Source organism: Lineus longissimus, chromosome 8 (genome assembly GCF_910592395.1).
Source record: "Lineus longissimus chromosome 8, tnLinLong1.2, whole genome shotgun sequence".
In the NCBI taxonomy this organism is placed as follows: Eukaryota; Metazoa; Nemertea; class Pilidiophora; order Heteronemertea; family Lineidae; genus Lineus; species Lineus longissimus.
This window is the reverse complement of record NC_088315.1, coordinates 9,873,639-9,892,637: the sequence shown is the minus strand read 5'-3', so window position 1 is coordinate 9,892,637 and position 18,999 is coordinate 9,873,639. Positions and strand designations below refer to the sequence as shown.

At 40.8% G+C, this 18,999-nt stretch overlaps 1 protein-coding gene across 4 annotated transcripts in view; it reads right to left on the bottom strand.

Annotated features, from left to right (window-relative positions):
• Nucleotides 1-7,229: 7,229 nt before the first annotated feature.
• LOC135492003 (rho family-interacting cell polarization regulator 1-like) overlaps nucleotides 7,230-18,999 on the bottom strand; it is a 63,161-nt gene continuing 51,391 nt past the window's right edge. For 3 of the 4 annotated variants that reach the window (XM_064778054.1, XM_064778051.1, XM_064778052.1), the window contains 4 exons: nucleotides 16,909-17,064; nucleotides 16,285-16,565; nucleotides 15,730-15,823; nucleotides 7,230-12,379 (listed from right to left, as the gene is read on the bottom strand). In XM_064778054.1, the coding sequence (XP_064634124.1) occupies nucleotides 12,300-12,379; nucleotides 15,730-15,823; nucleotides 16,285-16,565; nucleotides 16,909-17,064 (611 nt within the window). In that variant the 3' untranslated portion in view covers nucleotides 7,230-12,299. Of the gene's footprint in view, nucleotides 12,380-13,385; nucleotides 13,425-15,729; nucleotides 15,824-16,284; nucleotides 16,566-16,908; nucleotides 17,065-18,999 lie in introns of those variants that run through there. The other variant, XM_064778053.1, reaches the window with a different exon arrangement.

Genomic DNA, 18,999 nt, shown 5'->3' with positions numbered 1-18,999 from the left:
ATGTGATTTTAAATGCTGAGGAGTGTATGTACAGCGATGACCTTCATTCTGGTTTGTCAGGGAGGGTGAAAAATGCATCTCGGTATAGTGACGAGGTTGATCGAGAGGTTTGGGACCAGGTTGAAGATAAGATGAGGTGTGAGAAGGAGAAATTGGTAGCCACAGCTTCTAATTTCGAGGACAGAGTGCGGTCTGCATGTGATAGGCCAGGCCTGCTGACCGACCTCCTTGATTTGATGACACTCAGGAAGACACTGCTTGATGATGTCTCACTCACCAACTCTGAAGGAACAGGAGACAAAGCCGCGTTCGAGAATAAAGGCGAAGTGTCTTACTTCACTGAGGATGGTTGTAGGGTTGCTTTCACTGTCTTGGATGAGGCGCTAAGTGAATGCTGTGCTCTGGTGTCTCAGAATGTTGACGATTCTACGATAATGGCTCCGAACGAAGATGAACAAAGAGAGTATCGAATTCATGTGGAGTACACAAGTCAAGGAGGTGAAAATGAGCTGCAGAGAATTAATGAGTTGGACGAGAATAGTCTGCAGGAACAAGAACGAGAGTATGAAGTTCATGTGGAGTATCCTAGTCAAGGAGGTGAAAATGAGCTGCAGAGAATTAATGAGTTGGACGAGAATAGTCTGCAGGAACAAGAACGAGAGTATGAAGCTCATGTGGAGTATCCTAGTCAAGGAGGTGAAAATGAGCTGCAGAGAATTAATGAGTTGGACGAGAATAGTCTGCAGGAACAAGAACGAGAGTATGAAGTTCATGTGGAGTATCCTAGTCAAGGAGGTGAAAATGAGCTGCAGAGAATTAATGAGTTGGACGAGAATAGTCTGCAGGAACAAGAACGAGAGTATGAAGTTCATGTGGAGTATCCTAGTCAAGGAGGTGAAAATGAGCAGCAGAGAATTAATGGGTTGGACGAGAATAGTCTGCAGGAACAAGAACGAGAGTATGAAGTTCATGTGGAGTATCCTAGTCAAGGAGGTGAAAATGAGCTGCAGAGAATTAATGGGTTGGACGAGAATAGTCTGCAGGAACAAAAACGAGAGTATGAAGTTCATGTGGAGTATCCTAGTCAAGGAGGTGAAAATGAGCAGCAGAGAATTAATGGGTTGGACGAGAATAGTCTGCAGGAACAACTGAGTGTTGATTCGTTGGAGATCGATGAAGGAATGGTATGCACTGGACAGATTCATGAGAGTAAGGATGAGGATGTTCAGGACAGTAATGATCCTAAGATAGGGCAGACAGCTTCTCAAGGGAGCTTTGCGGATACTAACCAAGGGGGGCATGAAGTTGACGTTGCCAGAAGGTCCAGCTCAGGGACGTCGTTTGAAGTAGATTCACTTGAAAATGAAGTAAAATCTGACATGATTGAGAATACGAGCAATGGATCAGTACCTGATGGGAAGCCACCAGTTTACACCAAGAGACCAGACAGAGACGACGCTCAGGATCAAATTTCCTCCGAAACAAGGGAAAAACTACTGCTCCCAAACGAATGTGAGTGTGACCCCCAAAAGACCCAAGGAAAGTTTATTTCTCAAGCCATAGTTGGAACCATCAAAGATATGTTCCAGTTTGGTGAGAGTATTTCGTCGTTGCCTAAGTTCACTCCACGGACATGTCCCTCATCTCCTATGAGCCTAGCCAGCAATGATAGTCTGTTTATTGGCAGTCTGAATTCGCCACAGACTGGAGGGAAGTTTGGGACATATCTTAGAGGATCGTCTCTGGACAATGGTCTTCTTGCAGTAGGATCAAGTTGCAATAAAATGTCTGAACGTGGGTGGCCGCAGAGGAGGGAAATAGGCAGAAGCAAAAGCGCCGCTAGTACCATCAGAAGATTAATGTCGAGAAGTCCGATTAAGAATGTATCGGGTGAAGATTCAGTATTAGTAAGAAACTTGTCGACTAATTCAGTGCCACTGAAACGAGCGGAGGGCAAAATGGCTTATCTCTATCAGTCTGCGATGTCTGTTGACAGTTTGGACAGCTTTCATGGGATCAACGTAAGGGAGCCTGGAGGAAGAGCCGCAGTTTCAAAGTCCACTGCCCCGAAGAAGAGTTCAGAGATGGGAGAAATTAAAGTATGCAGTGGGGTGAACCGAGAAGCGTTATTGACCAATGTTAGCGTGGATCTAAAACCGTCTGCTGATTGGTCAGAACTGGTAAGAAAAACCAGTAGTGTGCCAGTATGCCTCTCGGAAACGTCTTACATTGAGCTTAGTACGAGTGTAAAGTGTCCCTCATCGGTTGACAAGTCAGAGGCTACACTGAGTCATTCTGACACAGAGGAACTGCATCAAACATTTGCTGTGATGAGTTCAACTGACAGCAGTATTAATTTGCCACTTATCTATTCTATAGACAGTGCCGATTCCCTAACCAAATGTGGACAGATGGAGACCATTGCCACATCTGGCTCCTTGGTAACTAAGGATAGGCCTAACTCAGAGAATGCTCAACCACAGCAGAGGGATGTACAGTGTCAGACATTGACTTGTCCAAAGCAACAGGACGGAGTCCAGGTTTTACAACATTCACCTGAGTTGAACAAATGTTTGATGACTGACACCTGTGAAATGGTCAGCCCAACAGATTTATCACACGACTGCATTGAGACGAGCACCCCTGATGACAAGAACAGTTCAGGCAAGGTCGATGATGCTGTTAGTTGTCGTACTGAGGAAGGGTCGGTTGGATGTTCGACTTCAATCAATTTCAGTGATTGTTCCAGCGATATCACATCTTTACCAGGCATGTCAGGAAGAACCACACCGGGGAAGTCATCGCTAATGGAAGAAGAGAAAGATAGCAACGAGAATGTGCTAAATGTTCACCATGATAGTGATTTGATACGTGCATCCGCAAACAGTCCAGATCTGGAGATCACCAATGCCACATTCACTGTCGAGACTACCCCTGGGGGAAAAACCAGGAAGAGAGTCAAGTCCAAAGAACAGAAATGTCTGCCAAACAAAAAGGAAAAGAACAAAGAGAATGAAAAAGGTGCGCATGCTGAGGACCATAAGCCTGAGGGCGTTTTGAAAGGTGTGGCTGTAAAGAAGAAAAAGGGCAAGGGAATTAAGGCTCATCCACAGAAGAATCAATCGCCAAGAACTCCAGTTTACCGGCTTAAGGAAAGGAACTTTCATGGCCATTTGGGTAGACAATACATGACTCCATCTCCTCCAATCAAGAAGGAGACACTTTCTGGTCATCAGAGTGGGACTGAGTTATCAAGTGCCTCCCCTAAACCAGTGTCAACACCAAGGAATACAAGGAGAGCAAACAGAAGGTTTTTAGAAGTGAAAGGTTCGGCACAGGTCTTACCAGCGCTTTCTAGGACCCCGACGAAGAATAGGACTATTTCAAGGCCCCCTGTTAGAAATATCCTGGCGCAGAGGCAAGGGTACTCGACTGAGAGCGAGGCGTCGTCTGCTAGCCAGGGAGAATGTTTGTTGCCGTCTGCTACCGAAGGAGGTCGTCTGCTACTGGAAGAGGGGCAACAGAAGGCGGGGAGGAACAGGGCAGAAGTGCCAAAGGAGGGAGAGGTTGGGAAAAGCCACTTTGCTGATGTTCAGACGCATGCAAACCAAGGAAAAATAAGTCGAAATAAATGCTTGCTTGACGGCGAGGGTCATATGTTGGAGGTTATAGTGGGAGGAAGGACTTCTAATAAGAAGGCAGACATTGTTCATGAGACGGAAACATCAAAATTGACAACAAAACAAGGAGACCAGTTTGGAAGCAGACGTGAAGCAAAACAGAAGCAGGACATTGTTACAACGATAACTCAGAAAGTTGCTGGAAAAACTGGATCGATCACTGGAGAGGGTATGTCCACTCTAAAGACAACTGATGCAGAAGATAATGCGAAAAAACTGGACAGAAAATTTGGGAGAGCAGTCGAAAGTGTTGGAGAGATTGTAGAGAGTAATAGTCAAACAGAGAAAGCAACTGATGATGATGTAGAATTGGGAGGGATCCTAGACAACAGTGAAAAAGAGATGGCAGATGTTGCTACAAATGACCAAGGACCGGTTGGACAGAATCTTCAAGGAGAGATCAAAAACAGTGAAGCAGACGTGAAGTTCTCTGGAAAAGTTGATGAACAGCAAGATCCCAAAGAACATCAAGAAAAGAAGCTAGAACGTGCAGATGAAGTTGATCGGAATTTGACGAAGGCTGTGACAAGTCAGAAGACCGATGGCGATGATGGTATGACGCCAAAAGATGCAGGTCTGATATGCTCCAGGTCTGGGTGGAGTGAACTGGTGGACACGTCAGCTGAGAAAGAAGAAAAGAAAGTCCCTGAGAAAGAAACACAACCAGTCCTGGCTGAGAAGAATGGATTGTGTAAGACAGAGAAAGATGGCCCTTCAGAGGAGGGGCCAGCAGATGGTCTGCAAGGTCAGATGCTGACAGGCAACCCAAGCCCGAAAGTGCAGTGTGATGCTGATTCAATGCAAGCAGCTCACCGCCAAGGAAGATACTCTCTTCGGGAAGATGTTCTGTCAGTGTTGCCAATATCAACTCATCTGGAGCAAGAATCCTCCCCAAGTAAGACAACTGCATGCAAAGACAAGGTTTTGAGGGATGGTTCAAAATCAAGCAAGTATTACTTTCCAAAATCTTCGAAGAACATGAAGAAGAAAGAATGTTTAGAAGTGGTCCCTTGTGCATCAAATGGTCAAAATTGCGGACAGGAGGATGTGGCTGGTGACTTGAAGGAACGTGATATACAAGGTGTGGCTGCTGCAGGTAAAGGGAGTGCTGATGGGGCATCAGAAGGTCGAGCTCCAGGCAGAAGAGAGCCTTCTCAGGATCGGAATGATGACATGTTCAGAAAAGGTGGAATAGTCCAATTGGAGAGTGATAGTCCCACGAAGAATCCTGATCAAATTTACGGGAAAAACAGAGACAAAAGGCCATCAAAGAATGAGGCAAGACGAAATGCCTGTGAGCATGTTCAGACCCATACTAAAGAGGAGAGTTCTGCTGGTGCCAGAACTTGTCTTTCATCAGTGAGCTTGAAAGGGATATTTGGGTCCAGTGATAGCAGAGTTGAGGGCATCTTGAATGAGGGTCCTAGAAGGGAGTTCGAGAGGAGCAAGGACAAGGGGATTTGTGCTGTGTCAGAGTTGAAACCTGTCTCAAAGATCAAAACTACCAACAGTTTTGAGTACATTGTACCAAAAGGTTTCAAACTGAAGACAAGCCGAGGAACACGTTTCACTTCTCGCTCTAAAGGACGAAGAAATCAGACATCATCTGGTTGTTTGTCATGGCTATCTGGTGTAAATGAGATGCCTGGACAAGCTGATAAAACCACGGCTTCAGAAAGAACCTCTACAACTATGAAGATGCCTCTAGATAGGTTACCTCTAGATGAAGGAAGCAGTTATCGTAGGTATGATGTTCAGCATAGAGACGTCTTGACAGAAGGAGCAACAGCCTGCACTCATTCCCCAGTTGGTAGAACACCTCCGAAGCGAATTCCCAACAAGGACTCTCTGTCCAGGAGGATTCCTTTTCCTCAGATTCCTGATTCCAAGATGAAAACTGTTAAGGCCTCACAACCAGCATCTCCAAAATTCTGCTATCAAAAATCCCCACTTCCCCGGCTTCCAAATATTGCATCCTCGACACAAGGTAAAAATGAGTCAAAGAAGAAACTTCATCCATTGAATGAAGTGTAATGATAAGATACATTGGTAGGGGCGAACTTTTTTGCCTGTCTTCCAAACCATGTCATTGTTTTTTCTTGGATCACAACCTCAGTATTTAGGGTTTTGCTGATGCAAAATCATACTTCCTTGACTTACAACATTGTAAGAAATATTTTACCCTTAATTTATTACTCAACACAAGTTTATTGTCCAGTAATGCTTTATTTCTCAGGGACAGGCCCACTTCTTCATCACTTTAACACTTGACTTCCCTATTTTTTGTAAATTCTCACATAAGTTTTATTGGTGCTCTTCCAAACTGTGATACCAAACTGTGTGACTGTCAAAGATACAATTAGATGTACTTATTTATACTTAAATGTATTCTAAACAAAATATGTAGTCCTAAACACAATTTCATTGTCCAGCAGCAGTTTATTTCACAGGGACAGTCAGACAAGGATGCCCTAACAGCAAGTTGTCGCCCAAAGAAGCTATTTCGCAGATCACAACTGCCAATTCGACATCGCAAATCTGCTCATGTCCTTGCTGATTTCAATGATAATTTCCTAAATTGTTCCATGGTGTATTCACAGCTGGGCAATGGTTAAATTCAGCAAAATATCGCACATTTTAAATGTTTGTAAAGGATATTCATGTATGCTGTGGCATAGCTTAATCGAGCTATCTCCATCAAACATCGAGCTATGCGGAGATACCTCCTGGTATAATCGTTGGGATTTACAACTTGCAAAATGGGCATCCTTGACTGAGGGGAGGCAAAAAGGATTTTTAAAAACTTTTGATTCAACTGCAATGTTATGGTACAATACCGGTAGTGCTAGTTTGGCAATAAAAGTATGCAAGTAGTTAAGCTCATGCCACTCCAAAATCCCAGGTGTTGTGATATTTTCTTGTTAAAAGCATTCATGTGATACTGTTTGTTATTTTTCTCATGTTATTCATTCAACAATAAAGTTTTTGTTATCATGATATGATGCTTCCTCAATTCATTATTTTCATCCCAAGCTCTGTTCTCCCTGTGATCGAACCCAAGCCTTATTACGTGGTAGCCCATAGTGTTAACCAATAGGCTATGCGGCTCCTTATACTGAAGTTTGTAAACCCAGTGCCAAGTATTCATCAATCCATTCGCTGCAGGTGACGTGCATAGCACGTCATGTACATGGCCCATATCATGCGGGTGACGTGCACAGCACGTCATGCCCATCTAAAATACAAATTTACCAGCACGCGGTCGCACCATCTCAAAGCAGGCCAAACGCACTTGGGGATAATAAGTTTCATCCTAATAGTGTAGATGGCGATAATTTTGAATAGTTTTAAACCCTTCGATAAAAGTAAGCTCCACTGTTCATCACTGGTATTGGTTGTCAGCACATTGTCAGCACACTGCCAGCACATTGCCAGCACATTGCCAACACACTGTCAGCACATTGCCAACACACTGTCAGCACATTGTCAGCACATTGTCAGCACATTACCAAATAAGGAAAAAAATGAAATAATAAGAGAAACTCAACATTTCCAATATTGATATTTGGCATTTATTTGACAATAACCAATTAAAATTGCTTTGTACACTAGTACACATAACTTATGATCTGATGCTGACAAATAATTAGCATAATATCTTACATCAATGGCAGATGAAAATTGACCCTATGTGCACTAAGACTGATTAAAAAATGGAGCAAATTTGCCCAGACTTGTATCGTAGCCGACTTGAAATGACTATCATAAAATGCAGAGCAACTATCAATAAGTTAATCAAACAGCTCAAGCTTGTTTTTAATCCAAGTAACAAATCATCAACTTCATTGAAACTCTTTAAAATTGGTACTGGTACTAAAGAGCACCAAAAAAAGAACTTTTCATCACATGTGACAAAAATCACTTGTCTGCCAGGCTTCCAGGAGCCTGCAGCTAAAATTAGTCATCACTGGCTGATAAAAACATCAAGCCTGTTTTATTTCGAAGAACACTGTGACAAATGTCTTTACCCACATCACACACAAATGATACTTTTGAATTGCTCATCGCAGCAATAATTATCGCACGTCACTGAGATAAAAATTTGTTGTCTGCGATGCACTTGATGTTGTCAATTTTCAGTACAGTTTTATTTTAATCCTACACGCTTTCGCAGGTTCTTTTAAAATCAGTCAGAGGGCGCTAAAAGGAAGCAAACACGCATTTGGCGCAAATATTCTGGTCAAGCATACATATGCAAATGAATCTGTGCAAAAGAACTGAAGATATATATATCAAATGCTTGCCAAGGATTCCTTGGACAAAAATACAAACAACTGTACATAATCATGGTAACAAAATTATCCAATTTCACAAAAATTACACGAAACAAATTCTAGCACTAAATATCTTCATTAGAAATATTGTCATGAGGCTTTATACAATACGTCAGAAAATTCTAGCTTTCGAGCTACTTCTGCGTCAAAATCAACTGACGATATTTTGACATTGATATTTACATCACCAAGGAGGAAAAGGTGTTCCCATTTGACCGACCGCTTATTCGAGAAAGGACAATTTCAGGAATAACAGTGAATAATTTAACAGCCATTCCAATGGATTGATTCAGGATTACCTTTCCATACTCTTGCCACCGTAAATTTTAGCAAATATGTAGTTTGGATCGATCAGTAATTTTTGCTACGTACGAGAAATTTGCAAAAATATTAGGTTCACAAAAATGAAGGAGTTTGCAGTCAGTGTAAGCCTCACAAGAAGGGCTTCAGTAGCCTATGATGTTCTACTTTTGTTACAAGCAAAAATTGATTTTTGATGCCAGTGATTGCAACGATTACTCCATCCTATCAATCAACTTGTCAGCCTTGGTTTCAGAGAAGAGTTGAAAAATATTTACAAAGATAAGCTTGGTGAGGCTTCAGGGACATGCGATTTTGTGCAAGGAGAAAACTATTCACACTATTTATAGCACCAAATAATCGCCCAACGTATAATTTATGCCAAAGCAATGTAACTGCTCTGAGAACTTAGCATCCCTGATGAAGAGAAAGTTTCAGGAATCATGTGTGCATGTCCATTTTGCCAATAGACTTTACATATTGAGGCATTGACCTCAGAAGTAACATAAAAGATTAATTGCACGCCATTCTATTAAGAACACTTGACTAACACATGACTAATGTTTGGTTTGGATAATATCATAATACTAATATGATAATATAATACGACCAACACTTTAAAGGGAGACTACAGGAAGGAGGCAGGTACATTTAGGTCAGATTAAGTTGAATAAATTTGCCAGTAGTAGGGGTCTCCTTGATCTCACAGTACGGGTACATCATAACTTTTCGTGCTTGTACATGGAATATATTTATCACTGAATAAAATGCAACCCAGTCCCCCAACTGCATATTAAGTCACCAGATATCTTCGAATCCGGCCCCACACAGCTCCTGCCTATAGTCCTCCTTTGATAAAAATGCAAGAGCATTCAAATGACCCTCTTCTCTAACTCATTGTCTTGATTATTGGATTGTTCTACCCTTAAAACAGGGACAAATTAAAGGGAGCAGAGTAAATTTTCACCGATACTCAAGTCCAAATAAACGAGATACATAAATGTTCCTCATTAATGTCTAGTGAAGACACAGCACCACAATATGTACTGGTCTTTATGGATCTATACTCTAGCTAACCTTAAGTTGATCCAAAAAGCTGACACTAGCTTTGATAGTTTACAATAGCCAACTCCTAACTGGACCTGTGAATTATACCTTTAGTTTAATCAAAAATTAATAAAGACTAATTTTTTTAATTAGTACTTGGCTTCATGCAGACTGGGATACACGTACACCTAAAATTCACAACAGACTATGCTGTGCTCCTGGCTACAATGTTAATTTGTTCCATTTATTTTTGGATTGACTGGAGTATACAGTAATACACATTCTCCCTTGTAGTGAATGTAAGGTCAGAGACATGGAAGTAGGTCTTTTCAATTTGTTGATTAAAATGCTGCCAGCATCGATAATGGAGTCAATTTAATAATTGAGTGAACTGAACAAAAAGATAATAGTTGGCCAGGTAATGGTTGTTGTTGTTTTTTTTAAAGCTGAAAGTCAGTGGCTACGATTTTGCTTAAACACAAATGCCAACAAGCTAGTTCTAAACACAATTTCGGTATCATAACTTGATGACTTGAAAATGTCCATTAAATAATTTCACGCAGCGACAGGTTCAATTTATGGCTGTGTTTTTGTTGTATAAAACATTTTCAAATGAAGAAGTAGACTGCAATTTGCTGCTTGCCATAGACCAATCACCATATACCCACAACAACAGAGTACTTTATCAATAATTTTAAAAATGCTTTACAGATCGAGGCTATGCAAAATACTGACAGTGACTATGCAAAGAGCGTCTAGATACATGAATATGGAGTGTGATTAAAAACTTGACAAACTATGAAGATGCCCAGGATATATAGCATGATCGAAGACTACACATAAGATATTTATTTAAGTGCATAACTGAGAATAATCAGGCCCATAGCTAGATTTGTGGCATGTGAACCAAACACCTCCCTTCCATCAGTCAGAAATGGGCCTGAATTTACATGAAAAGCGTGTTTTTTGGTGATCCTTAGGAGGAGGGAGAACGTGCTCCCCTATCTAGCTGCAGCCATGATCTTGGACAGAGTAGTGTTAATATGAAGACATCTATAGCTACATCTAACAGCTCGGACATTCAACACTACATGTAGCTATTGAAGTTTTAAGTTGGCAGAAATGCCCTGTCAGGGACACATACAGGGCCTGACTCACTTCGGAGTAGGCCTAACTGTGGAAATACAGATCGAGTATTTACATGCAGCAGTTGTAAACAGACCCACAGCCATTCTTGAAGAATTTTTCCTTTACTTTTTAAAATCAATTTACTAGAAACCCTGAAACCTCGCTGTGTAAAATGTTTGTCAAAACAACGTTCTGATATTGCAGTACGGTTTATTGCAGTAAATTGGTAAATTTTCCATCAAAATTATAAAATTACACGTTTATTACTTACACAATTGGACGTGACAGACAGTTTTACCATATGAATTCCCCAACATGAACATTGCCATCAGATCTGAACTCTCTCAACTACCCCCACAAGAAAGGAAAACACATTCTCTGCATCAATGTTCTCCACAAGGCCATTTCTCAGGGCGGCCCACCCTACCTTGGCAGCTTACCAAACACCCCACCTAGCTCTAGAAATTTGTAAAGGGTTTCTATAGGGACGCCCTTCCTTCAATTGCTGGCCACCCAACTTTGTGGTGCACACTGGCAAAACCTCTTGAATATCAAGGGTAGCACCCTACCTTGAGAAAACCCTGTGGAGAACTCTGCTGCATGGCTCTGGATCTGCTTGTACATGGTTTGTCAAGTAGACAGTGTTTAATAATTACAAAGTGGACACACAGAGTCAACTGAAGAGCTGTAACTTCATGAATCAGCACCAGCCTATGTTTAACATGTATATAATCCCGACACATAGCTTCTTCAAGTTTTTTAACATGACCAACCAAACCATTTAATTAAGCATCCAAATGCTGCAGCACACTTACCAATAATAAGCAAAGTTGCACTGTATCAACATCAGTTAGATATTAACATTAGTTTATAGACATTTAGCATAGTCCGAATATGGTGTAATATCACCAATAGTCCTCAACATAACAACTTTCAATCATTTTTATTCCATGCACAAAACATCGACTCTCCCCGTTCCAAACTCTCAGAAAATCTAAATTAAGAACCCATCCCGTCCCTTCCAAACCAATCTATTCTAAGTTCACTGATATGTAGCCTGAGATCAACTCCGTGCCATCTATCACGCAACTGACACATTAAAGATTTCCTCTATCTAGTCACACAGCATCCGAGGACAACCAGAAACCACTATACAGCAACCTGCATACCACATAAACGCATCTCACCTACCCAAGAACTCTTCACTTCAGGCGTTATCATGAAATCACATTGATTGTTAATGATAGCGACAACAATTGCGATCAGATTCACCCCGTATTCCCCCTGTCACAGCACTTTTTATCTCAACACCATCTCCAATCAACTTTCTTGTCACAAATATCTTAAGACTTCTGAAATCATCTTCCAACTGATGGTTTCAGTCATTCTTTTCATAAAATGTTGCCACTTTTGCTCAATTCAACTCATAGTACCCCTGACAGAGCACTCGTTATCTCAAAAACATCTCCAATAAAATATCCCATCACAAATATCCTGAAAATTCTTAAGTTGTCTCCCAACCAACTGATGGTCTCCGACTGTCATTCTTTTCATAAAACATTGTCACTTTCCCTCAATCCCTGACACAACACATGTTATCTCAAGACCATCATAAATGATTGAACTATCTCGTCACAAATATCCTGAAAATTCTGAAATTGTCTTCCAAATGACGGTTTCAGTCATTCTTTCCGTAAAATGTCATAACTTTTCCCTCTTATATACATCACAATACTCATGGCTACGTCCAAAATGACTTTCCCTGACACAACTTTCTGAACACATCACGTTATCGTCACCACGCCTCTCACTAGAGTCTGTTCATACTCAATCCCTGGAAGCCGTGAGATGACAGCTCGGCCGTCTGTAACGCCTTCGTGCCTTCATCACCTGCAAGAAAGCAAACATAAAAAATTACTAAAGAGCAATACAATATTAATGAATAACTTTGTTTTGTAAATCCTATCATCTCATCACAGGATTTTGTGCTGAAAAAAATTACTGATATATCAAAATTTGTTTTCTCCTCTGAAAACTAATAGCTGCAACTCTCATTTCATCGATTATTTCCTTTTTTCGACTCTCTATTAAGGACAGCACTTGTCAGTCCGAAGGGTATCCTTAATAGAGAGGTTCTACTGTAGTGTCAATAACAAAGAGAAGAATCATTAAACTCCTCATTGTACTCTGACATTGCAATGATGCAGTCACATTTGAAGGGAGTCTATATGCAGCAGCCAGGAAGCAAGATATACACAATACAGTATCTGCAACCTGTTCACACTTGTATCAGTGACATACTTAACAATAAATGAACCGTGACCCAGCCCCTAAATGTGCATATCAGCCATACAAAACCACCAATTTGACCCAGTAGCTCCTACCTATAGTTCCCCTTTAAGGCATGAATGTTTGGCTGGGAAACAAGCCTCAAGACTCAATAAAGACTACTTTTTTCAATATGTCACACACCCATTAAGTTTAACTGCCATCACCAACCATGATCACCTTGAAGCAAAATATGATATGCGTCAAAATGAGATCTATTCAAAAATATGGATCAACCACGACCTTTCTGGAATGAATCAACACCAAATACTGGAACATCCATAAGAGCCATCGCTGAAATACTTCTACCCATGTAAGGAGAAAATCAACCGACAAAGGCAATTAGCAGGGCAACAAGTACCAACACTGCTTTGAGACAAAAATATCACTATGTGACTGTAATTCAGTCTCAAAAGCAAGTTGGAGCCGTAAATTCATCTCAATCTTTCTATCAACCTATCGGCTTCCCAGTAGGTGGCACTGGCTGTCTCTAGGGTATGAGCCTTGCTCCTTATTACTGATGTAAGCAACCGAACCAAGATGTGATGCAACAAATGTCCCAACACTTACATCCAGTCTGCACATCAATCGGGCGTACTATTTTTTCCTATGATTAGTTGAAAACACCTTGAAACAAGACTTAATGGTAATTCAGTGAGTGAGTGATCATGACTGAGCACAGCATGGTACTGCCAAGTTGTGCTAGCAATCGTCATTTCCCTTACATCAATTGGCAATAATGTAATATCCTAGCTTACAGGCAGCACCATGCAGCAGCGGCCACAGTTCTGCCGGCACGCAAATAAACTTTGTCCCCTCCTGTTGATTTGTATTAGCTGCTCCTTTTAGCCTCTTGAGACATGATAAGGATTTTTGCAACCGAAATCCAATGTCAATTCTGATTCAACTTTATTTTCCGAAGCAAAGGGAAAAAATTATCTGATAAAAAATGTCCATTTCCGTCAGGTTTCAAATCAAATCAAATATCCAGAAGCAAAGGTAAAAAGTACAAAAGTAAAAATATCAAAAGTGGAGAGAAAAAATTATGGTAAAGAGATTACATGTAGGTGTCCATAGTTTCATCATCATCATTGCCAGGTACCTCATCACACAGGAGGTGATGAGGCAAGCGGGGCAAACCCAGTTGAGCTGGACTCCAGTGGTACAGGGCCGCAATACCCCACCTATCGTAGGGATCGCTGGCACTAGAGTAACACTCTACAGGGAGAGGGGAGAAGAGGAAAAACAGAGAAATCAATGATTTCATAGTTTTTGAGACATATATTGATAAAATAACATAAAACTAACCGAAGAGGAGCAAATATTAAGTTTTTGAGACAAGTTGATAAAATAATGTAAAGTGAACAAAAGAGTAAATATGACAATGTTGAGATGACAAAAATGAAAAGATATAATAAAAGAAAAAGAAAATTTTTAATGAAAATTGGGAAGTAGCGATGAGATGAGGGTGGCCTCTTAATCGATTTCCCGGGTTTACAGTATACACCGTTGTTCATTTCATATAAAACACTTTGTGGATGAATTGAGGGACTTTGACTCTGGTGTTATCCATATAGGATGTTTGTAAACAATATTCTGTTTGATCATAGATCAAAATCAGCTACAATCCAAGTCACAAATGACGTCCATCCTGCTTCGCGTCATTGACGCACCAGTGACGCGCTTATCTCACTATGTTTCACGTTTTTTTCATGCTCGACCTACATGTACGCGCTGGGTAGCGTGTCGTGCCAATGATGCGACTTTAGGGATGATAATTGTGATTTGGACTATAAGAAGACATGCCGTGACAACTTCATTATTGACAAATGGAACCATAAAGAGATTGCCATGCTTCAGCTAACAATTCCATTTTTTCCTCTCACAAGCTGCTGTAATTGTTACCATTAACTTGACAATCCTCTCAAATAGATACTGGAAACATATATTTCAGCAAGTTTAGATAAAATTAATGAATAAAATTAATGAATAAAATTAATGGTAAATTAATAGAAATGAAATAAACAAACTTAAATTTCAAAATGCCATCAAGACACAATCAGGTTGTGTCGCAATGTTTACCTGCTTGAATCAGACCAGCTCATAAAACTTCTCAGATCTTTCTGAAAATTCGATCGATTCTCAAAATAAACTACAACGGATGTGAACATCATGACTAAACCACTGAACTGTAGAGTTCATGTTACAGTAGAACCTCTCTAATAAGGACAGCCTCAGGACTGACAAGTAGTGTCCTTAATAGAGAGGTGTCCTGATTAAAGTAAAGAGGTCAAATAGAATGGAAACGACCAATTTGGTAGCAAAACTAGTGTCCTTAAGAGAGAGGTTGTTCTTCAGAGAGAGGTGTCCGCTAAGGGACTTTCTACTGTAATTGTAAATGAACCTCCTATTGTACAGACACCACAAGTTTTATTGCTACATGTAGGCAGATGGACAAAAGCATCTGTTAACAGGACACTCTCTTAATAAGGACACTAATTTGGTTCCAGAATTTGTTATTCTATTCGATCTGATCGCTTTGATCAGGACACCTCTCAATTAAAGACAGCATTTGTCAGTCCCAAGGGTGTCCTTAATAGGGAGGTTCTACTGTACTGAAAACTGCAACCCCGCAAACATGACACCTCACTGAGCAGTTTCGATTTAGAACTGACCAGAAGAGTTGGCAACCTGCTGGAATGAAAACCCAGTTGGCCCAAAAAAAATACAGAAGTTTAAGAAAATCCATTTAATTTCTTCTTAATTTCCTCCTTCCTTCCTCCAATTGCAGTGGTTGCAATGAATTGTTATACATATTTGTACATGAATGTGCTCAGTTGTAGCAGTTTGAATATACGTGTACACAAATAGGTAGTAAATAGATGCAACTCATCTCGGTGTTGTCAACTTACCAAATGACTGGAGCGTCTCCTTGGCTCTTGCCTTCACAACGTGAGAATTATCTGTCTCGGCGATATACACCAGCTGGTCTATTGTCTCTCTTGCCTGGAGAAAAAGACAAGAATGAAGATATTAAATGAAGTTTGTCAATGCAGAGCAGACGAGGTTGGTACATAGCTCAGAAGAACAATTCCACCGCAATCAAGTTCTTCATTGAGCTATGTTCGAATCAACAATATGGCTGGTGCTCATGAAGTCCTTTCATTCAATGCATTGATTATAGCAGCGCAGCGCATCCCCAATCAGCCATCTACACAAACATGATCACTGCCTGGAGGGCTCCCTTGGGTCGAATTGGGGGATCACTACCTGCTGAAGATACTTGGGGTAATGTAATGCTCAGCGATCAAGAAGATGTTGGGAAAGACCTCCTTATGAATGAACTCACACAAAATTACCTTGACTCTTCGTAAAGCAATAAACACCACGCACCTAATATCAGCTAAGCTCAGCGATTAAGAAAATGTTCTAAAGGCCGCCTTATGAATGAATTCAAACAAAATTACCTTGAGTATCCGTAAAGCAATACACGCCGCGCACCTGACATCAGCGTTGCGATCCTCTAAACTCTCCACAAACACGATCATGCCCTTGCTCCTCTGGACCCGATTAGAGCCCAGACTCCTGAGGTAACTCTCGGCCGTCTCCTTCAGCTCGCTGTTGTCAGAGATGAGGAGGAGCGCAAGAACCTTAAGACACTCCATCGGCGGGAGGCATTTGTGGAAGGAGAGGATTGTCTTGATTACAATGTCCGCATTGCCCGACTTCAAGCGGCCGATGATCCACACTGAAAGATAACAAAATGTAAGAAATCAAGAAAGTGACAACAGGACAGATAAATCTTCCTCATTAAAGCTGACAGGTCAAATATATATTCCCAAGCAGGGCCTAAGCCGAGCTCGTGGGAATGTTTGTGATGTGCAGTTGGATATTCTACTGAATATACCCATTGCCCCAGTGCACAGATCGAAAGTGAGGCATTCTCTGCAGACACTGTAGGGTGCACTTCGTGGGAGAGTCCAGAGATCGCTATACAAAATATTCGGCCTGCCCTTATCACTATGCCACTGATCCCCCTTCTAAATCCAAATCAGAAAGTCCTAAAGAGACCCGATATTCCATCTACTCACTTTCTCCTGCTAACTCCTCAATGTAGTCAGCCATGTTGATTCTATCCTCGTGGTTGAAGAACGACATGAACTGGTGCAGCGTGATCGCCTGGTTGCTGTAGCGGTCGGGATCAAACGCCGGGATGTCGAGGATTCGGGCAATCACACCACGCAGCACTGAAACGGGAATTGGAACGTTAAAATCATGTGATTTGAAAACGATGATGTAATTTGAAAATGACAAGTTGTTGGGAAGTCTTGTCTAAGCGACGGCTTATCTCTCGATATCGAAATGATAAGATCCACAAATATATTGGTATGAATCATTGGAAGAAGCTTCTTCCAGCTTCCAGGGTGATACATTTTTAGCACCTGTCAAAATTTCGACTTAAATGTTGTCTCAATGGCACATTATTTAATTAAATTCTTGATCATTTGAACAGAACTGTTTTGATCACTTTCAACCATACACAAGGAAATTATTTCCTAGAATCAATAGTGGCTTTCTACAACTGATTTGAGCAACCTTTTATAAAGTTGATGCCAACTATTTCTGAATCCACAGTTAGATGCATACATTTATGCACACCATCTAACAGTCAATACAGGGGAGGGGGTACACAGATCAGGAATGATAGTTTCTCCCAGACAACTCTTAGAAACAAAGCAGTGAAAGAGAATTACACTGATCAGTCAGTGATGAGTGAATGATAGTTTCTCCCCGACAACTCTTAAAAACAGCCGTTAGAGAGAATTTCACAAATTAGCCATTGATAACTGAATGATAGGGTTGCCCAGACAACTCTTAGAAACAAAGTTCAAATTGTGACACGTGGTGACAGGACATTAGAAGCACAGTGCCCGACTGCAAAAGACGCAGTCGGCAAATAAGCTGGGGTGGGACAAATTGAAAAAGGCCTGAAAAAATACCGTGAAAACCACAAATTTCACCAAGAGAAACTTTGATAAAAATCTCATTAAAACGCCAACAGAATGCTTTGAAATTAAAACTGAAAATAATAACTGAAAATATTACAAGATTATGAAATGGTAAAAGCTCTGAAAGTGGGAACAGTTCACTCATGCCACTGAACAGAAACAAACAAGTTGTTCCTCTCATATCAAACTTAGAACCACTGGCATAATTTGCACTGTAAAATTAAACAGCTCACAGGCACAAAGCACTGTACCATGGCAGAAATGTGTTCGAAATTATTTTTATCGATATTTTACTTCAAACATAAAACAGAGCAGAAGGTTTCTTGATAGCAACTGCTGCAAGATGCCATTGGTTGCCGCCGAAAAATATTCCACAAGGTGACTTTACAGTCCAAATCACAATTGACATCCGTTCTGCTTCGCGTCAGTGATGCGCACTGAGTTGCGCGCCAATGACACGATTTACAGGTGGTCAATTGTGATATGTATTGTAACTCGGTACCAAAACCAACTTTGAAAAGTGAGCCGAGGTTATTTACAGTTTAAACGATGGTCAGGCTTGATATTGAGAGTGATGGCATAGATTCTCTCTTCAATTCTTTGGCAAGATTGCAAGAATGAAAGATCCTTCTCAAAACAAAGCCGCTCCCCATGTTGATAAAAACTTAACTGTCCGCCTAAAAATTTGTAAGTCTTTGCAGGATGTTTTGCCCAGAAATCCTTCATGGACTGAAGAAAGAGAATCAACCATAAATATCAATTATTCGATCGGGAATATATTACAGGGTGAACGAGAAAAACTACTATCACCAGAAAAACTTTCAAGAGGATCCCTGTAGTTTTGACTCTGAGGGTCTTTTTGGTGCGTGGTTTAGTAGTAGAGAATTTTTAGCCTGCTCATGGTGCACAGAAAATAAGGGATTAAAAATTGCACCTTACAGTTGTTGTTGGATGCAAACTTGATCCACTTCACAGCAAGGTTCAATTACCTAACAATCTTTGTACAAAGTTAAATGAGATAGAAATTCAAAATTGATGGCCCTCGAAAAAATTGGCATGATCTGAAGACACTAGAAGTCTTGCACCTCCTTTACCCATCCGAGCAGAAACACCCTGGTGACATATTTTTGGTCCACCCTGTACCAATACAATCCTGCGAGAAGATTCTTTTCT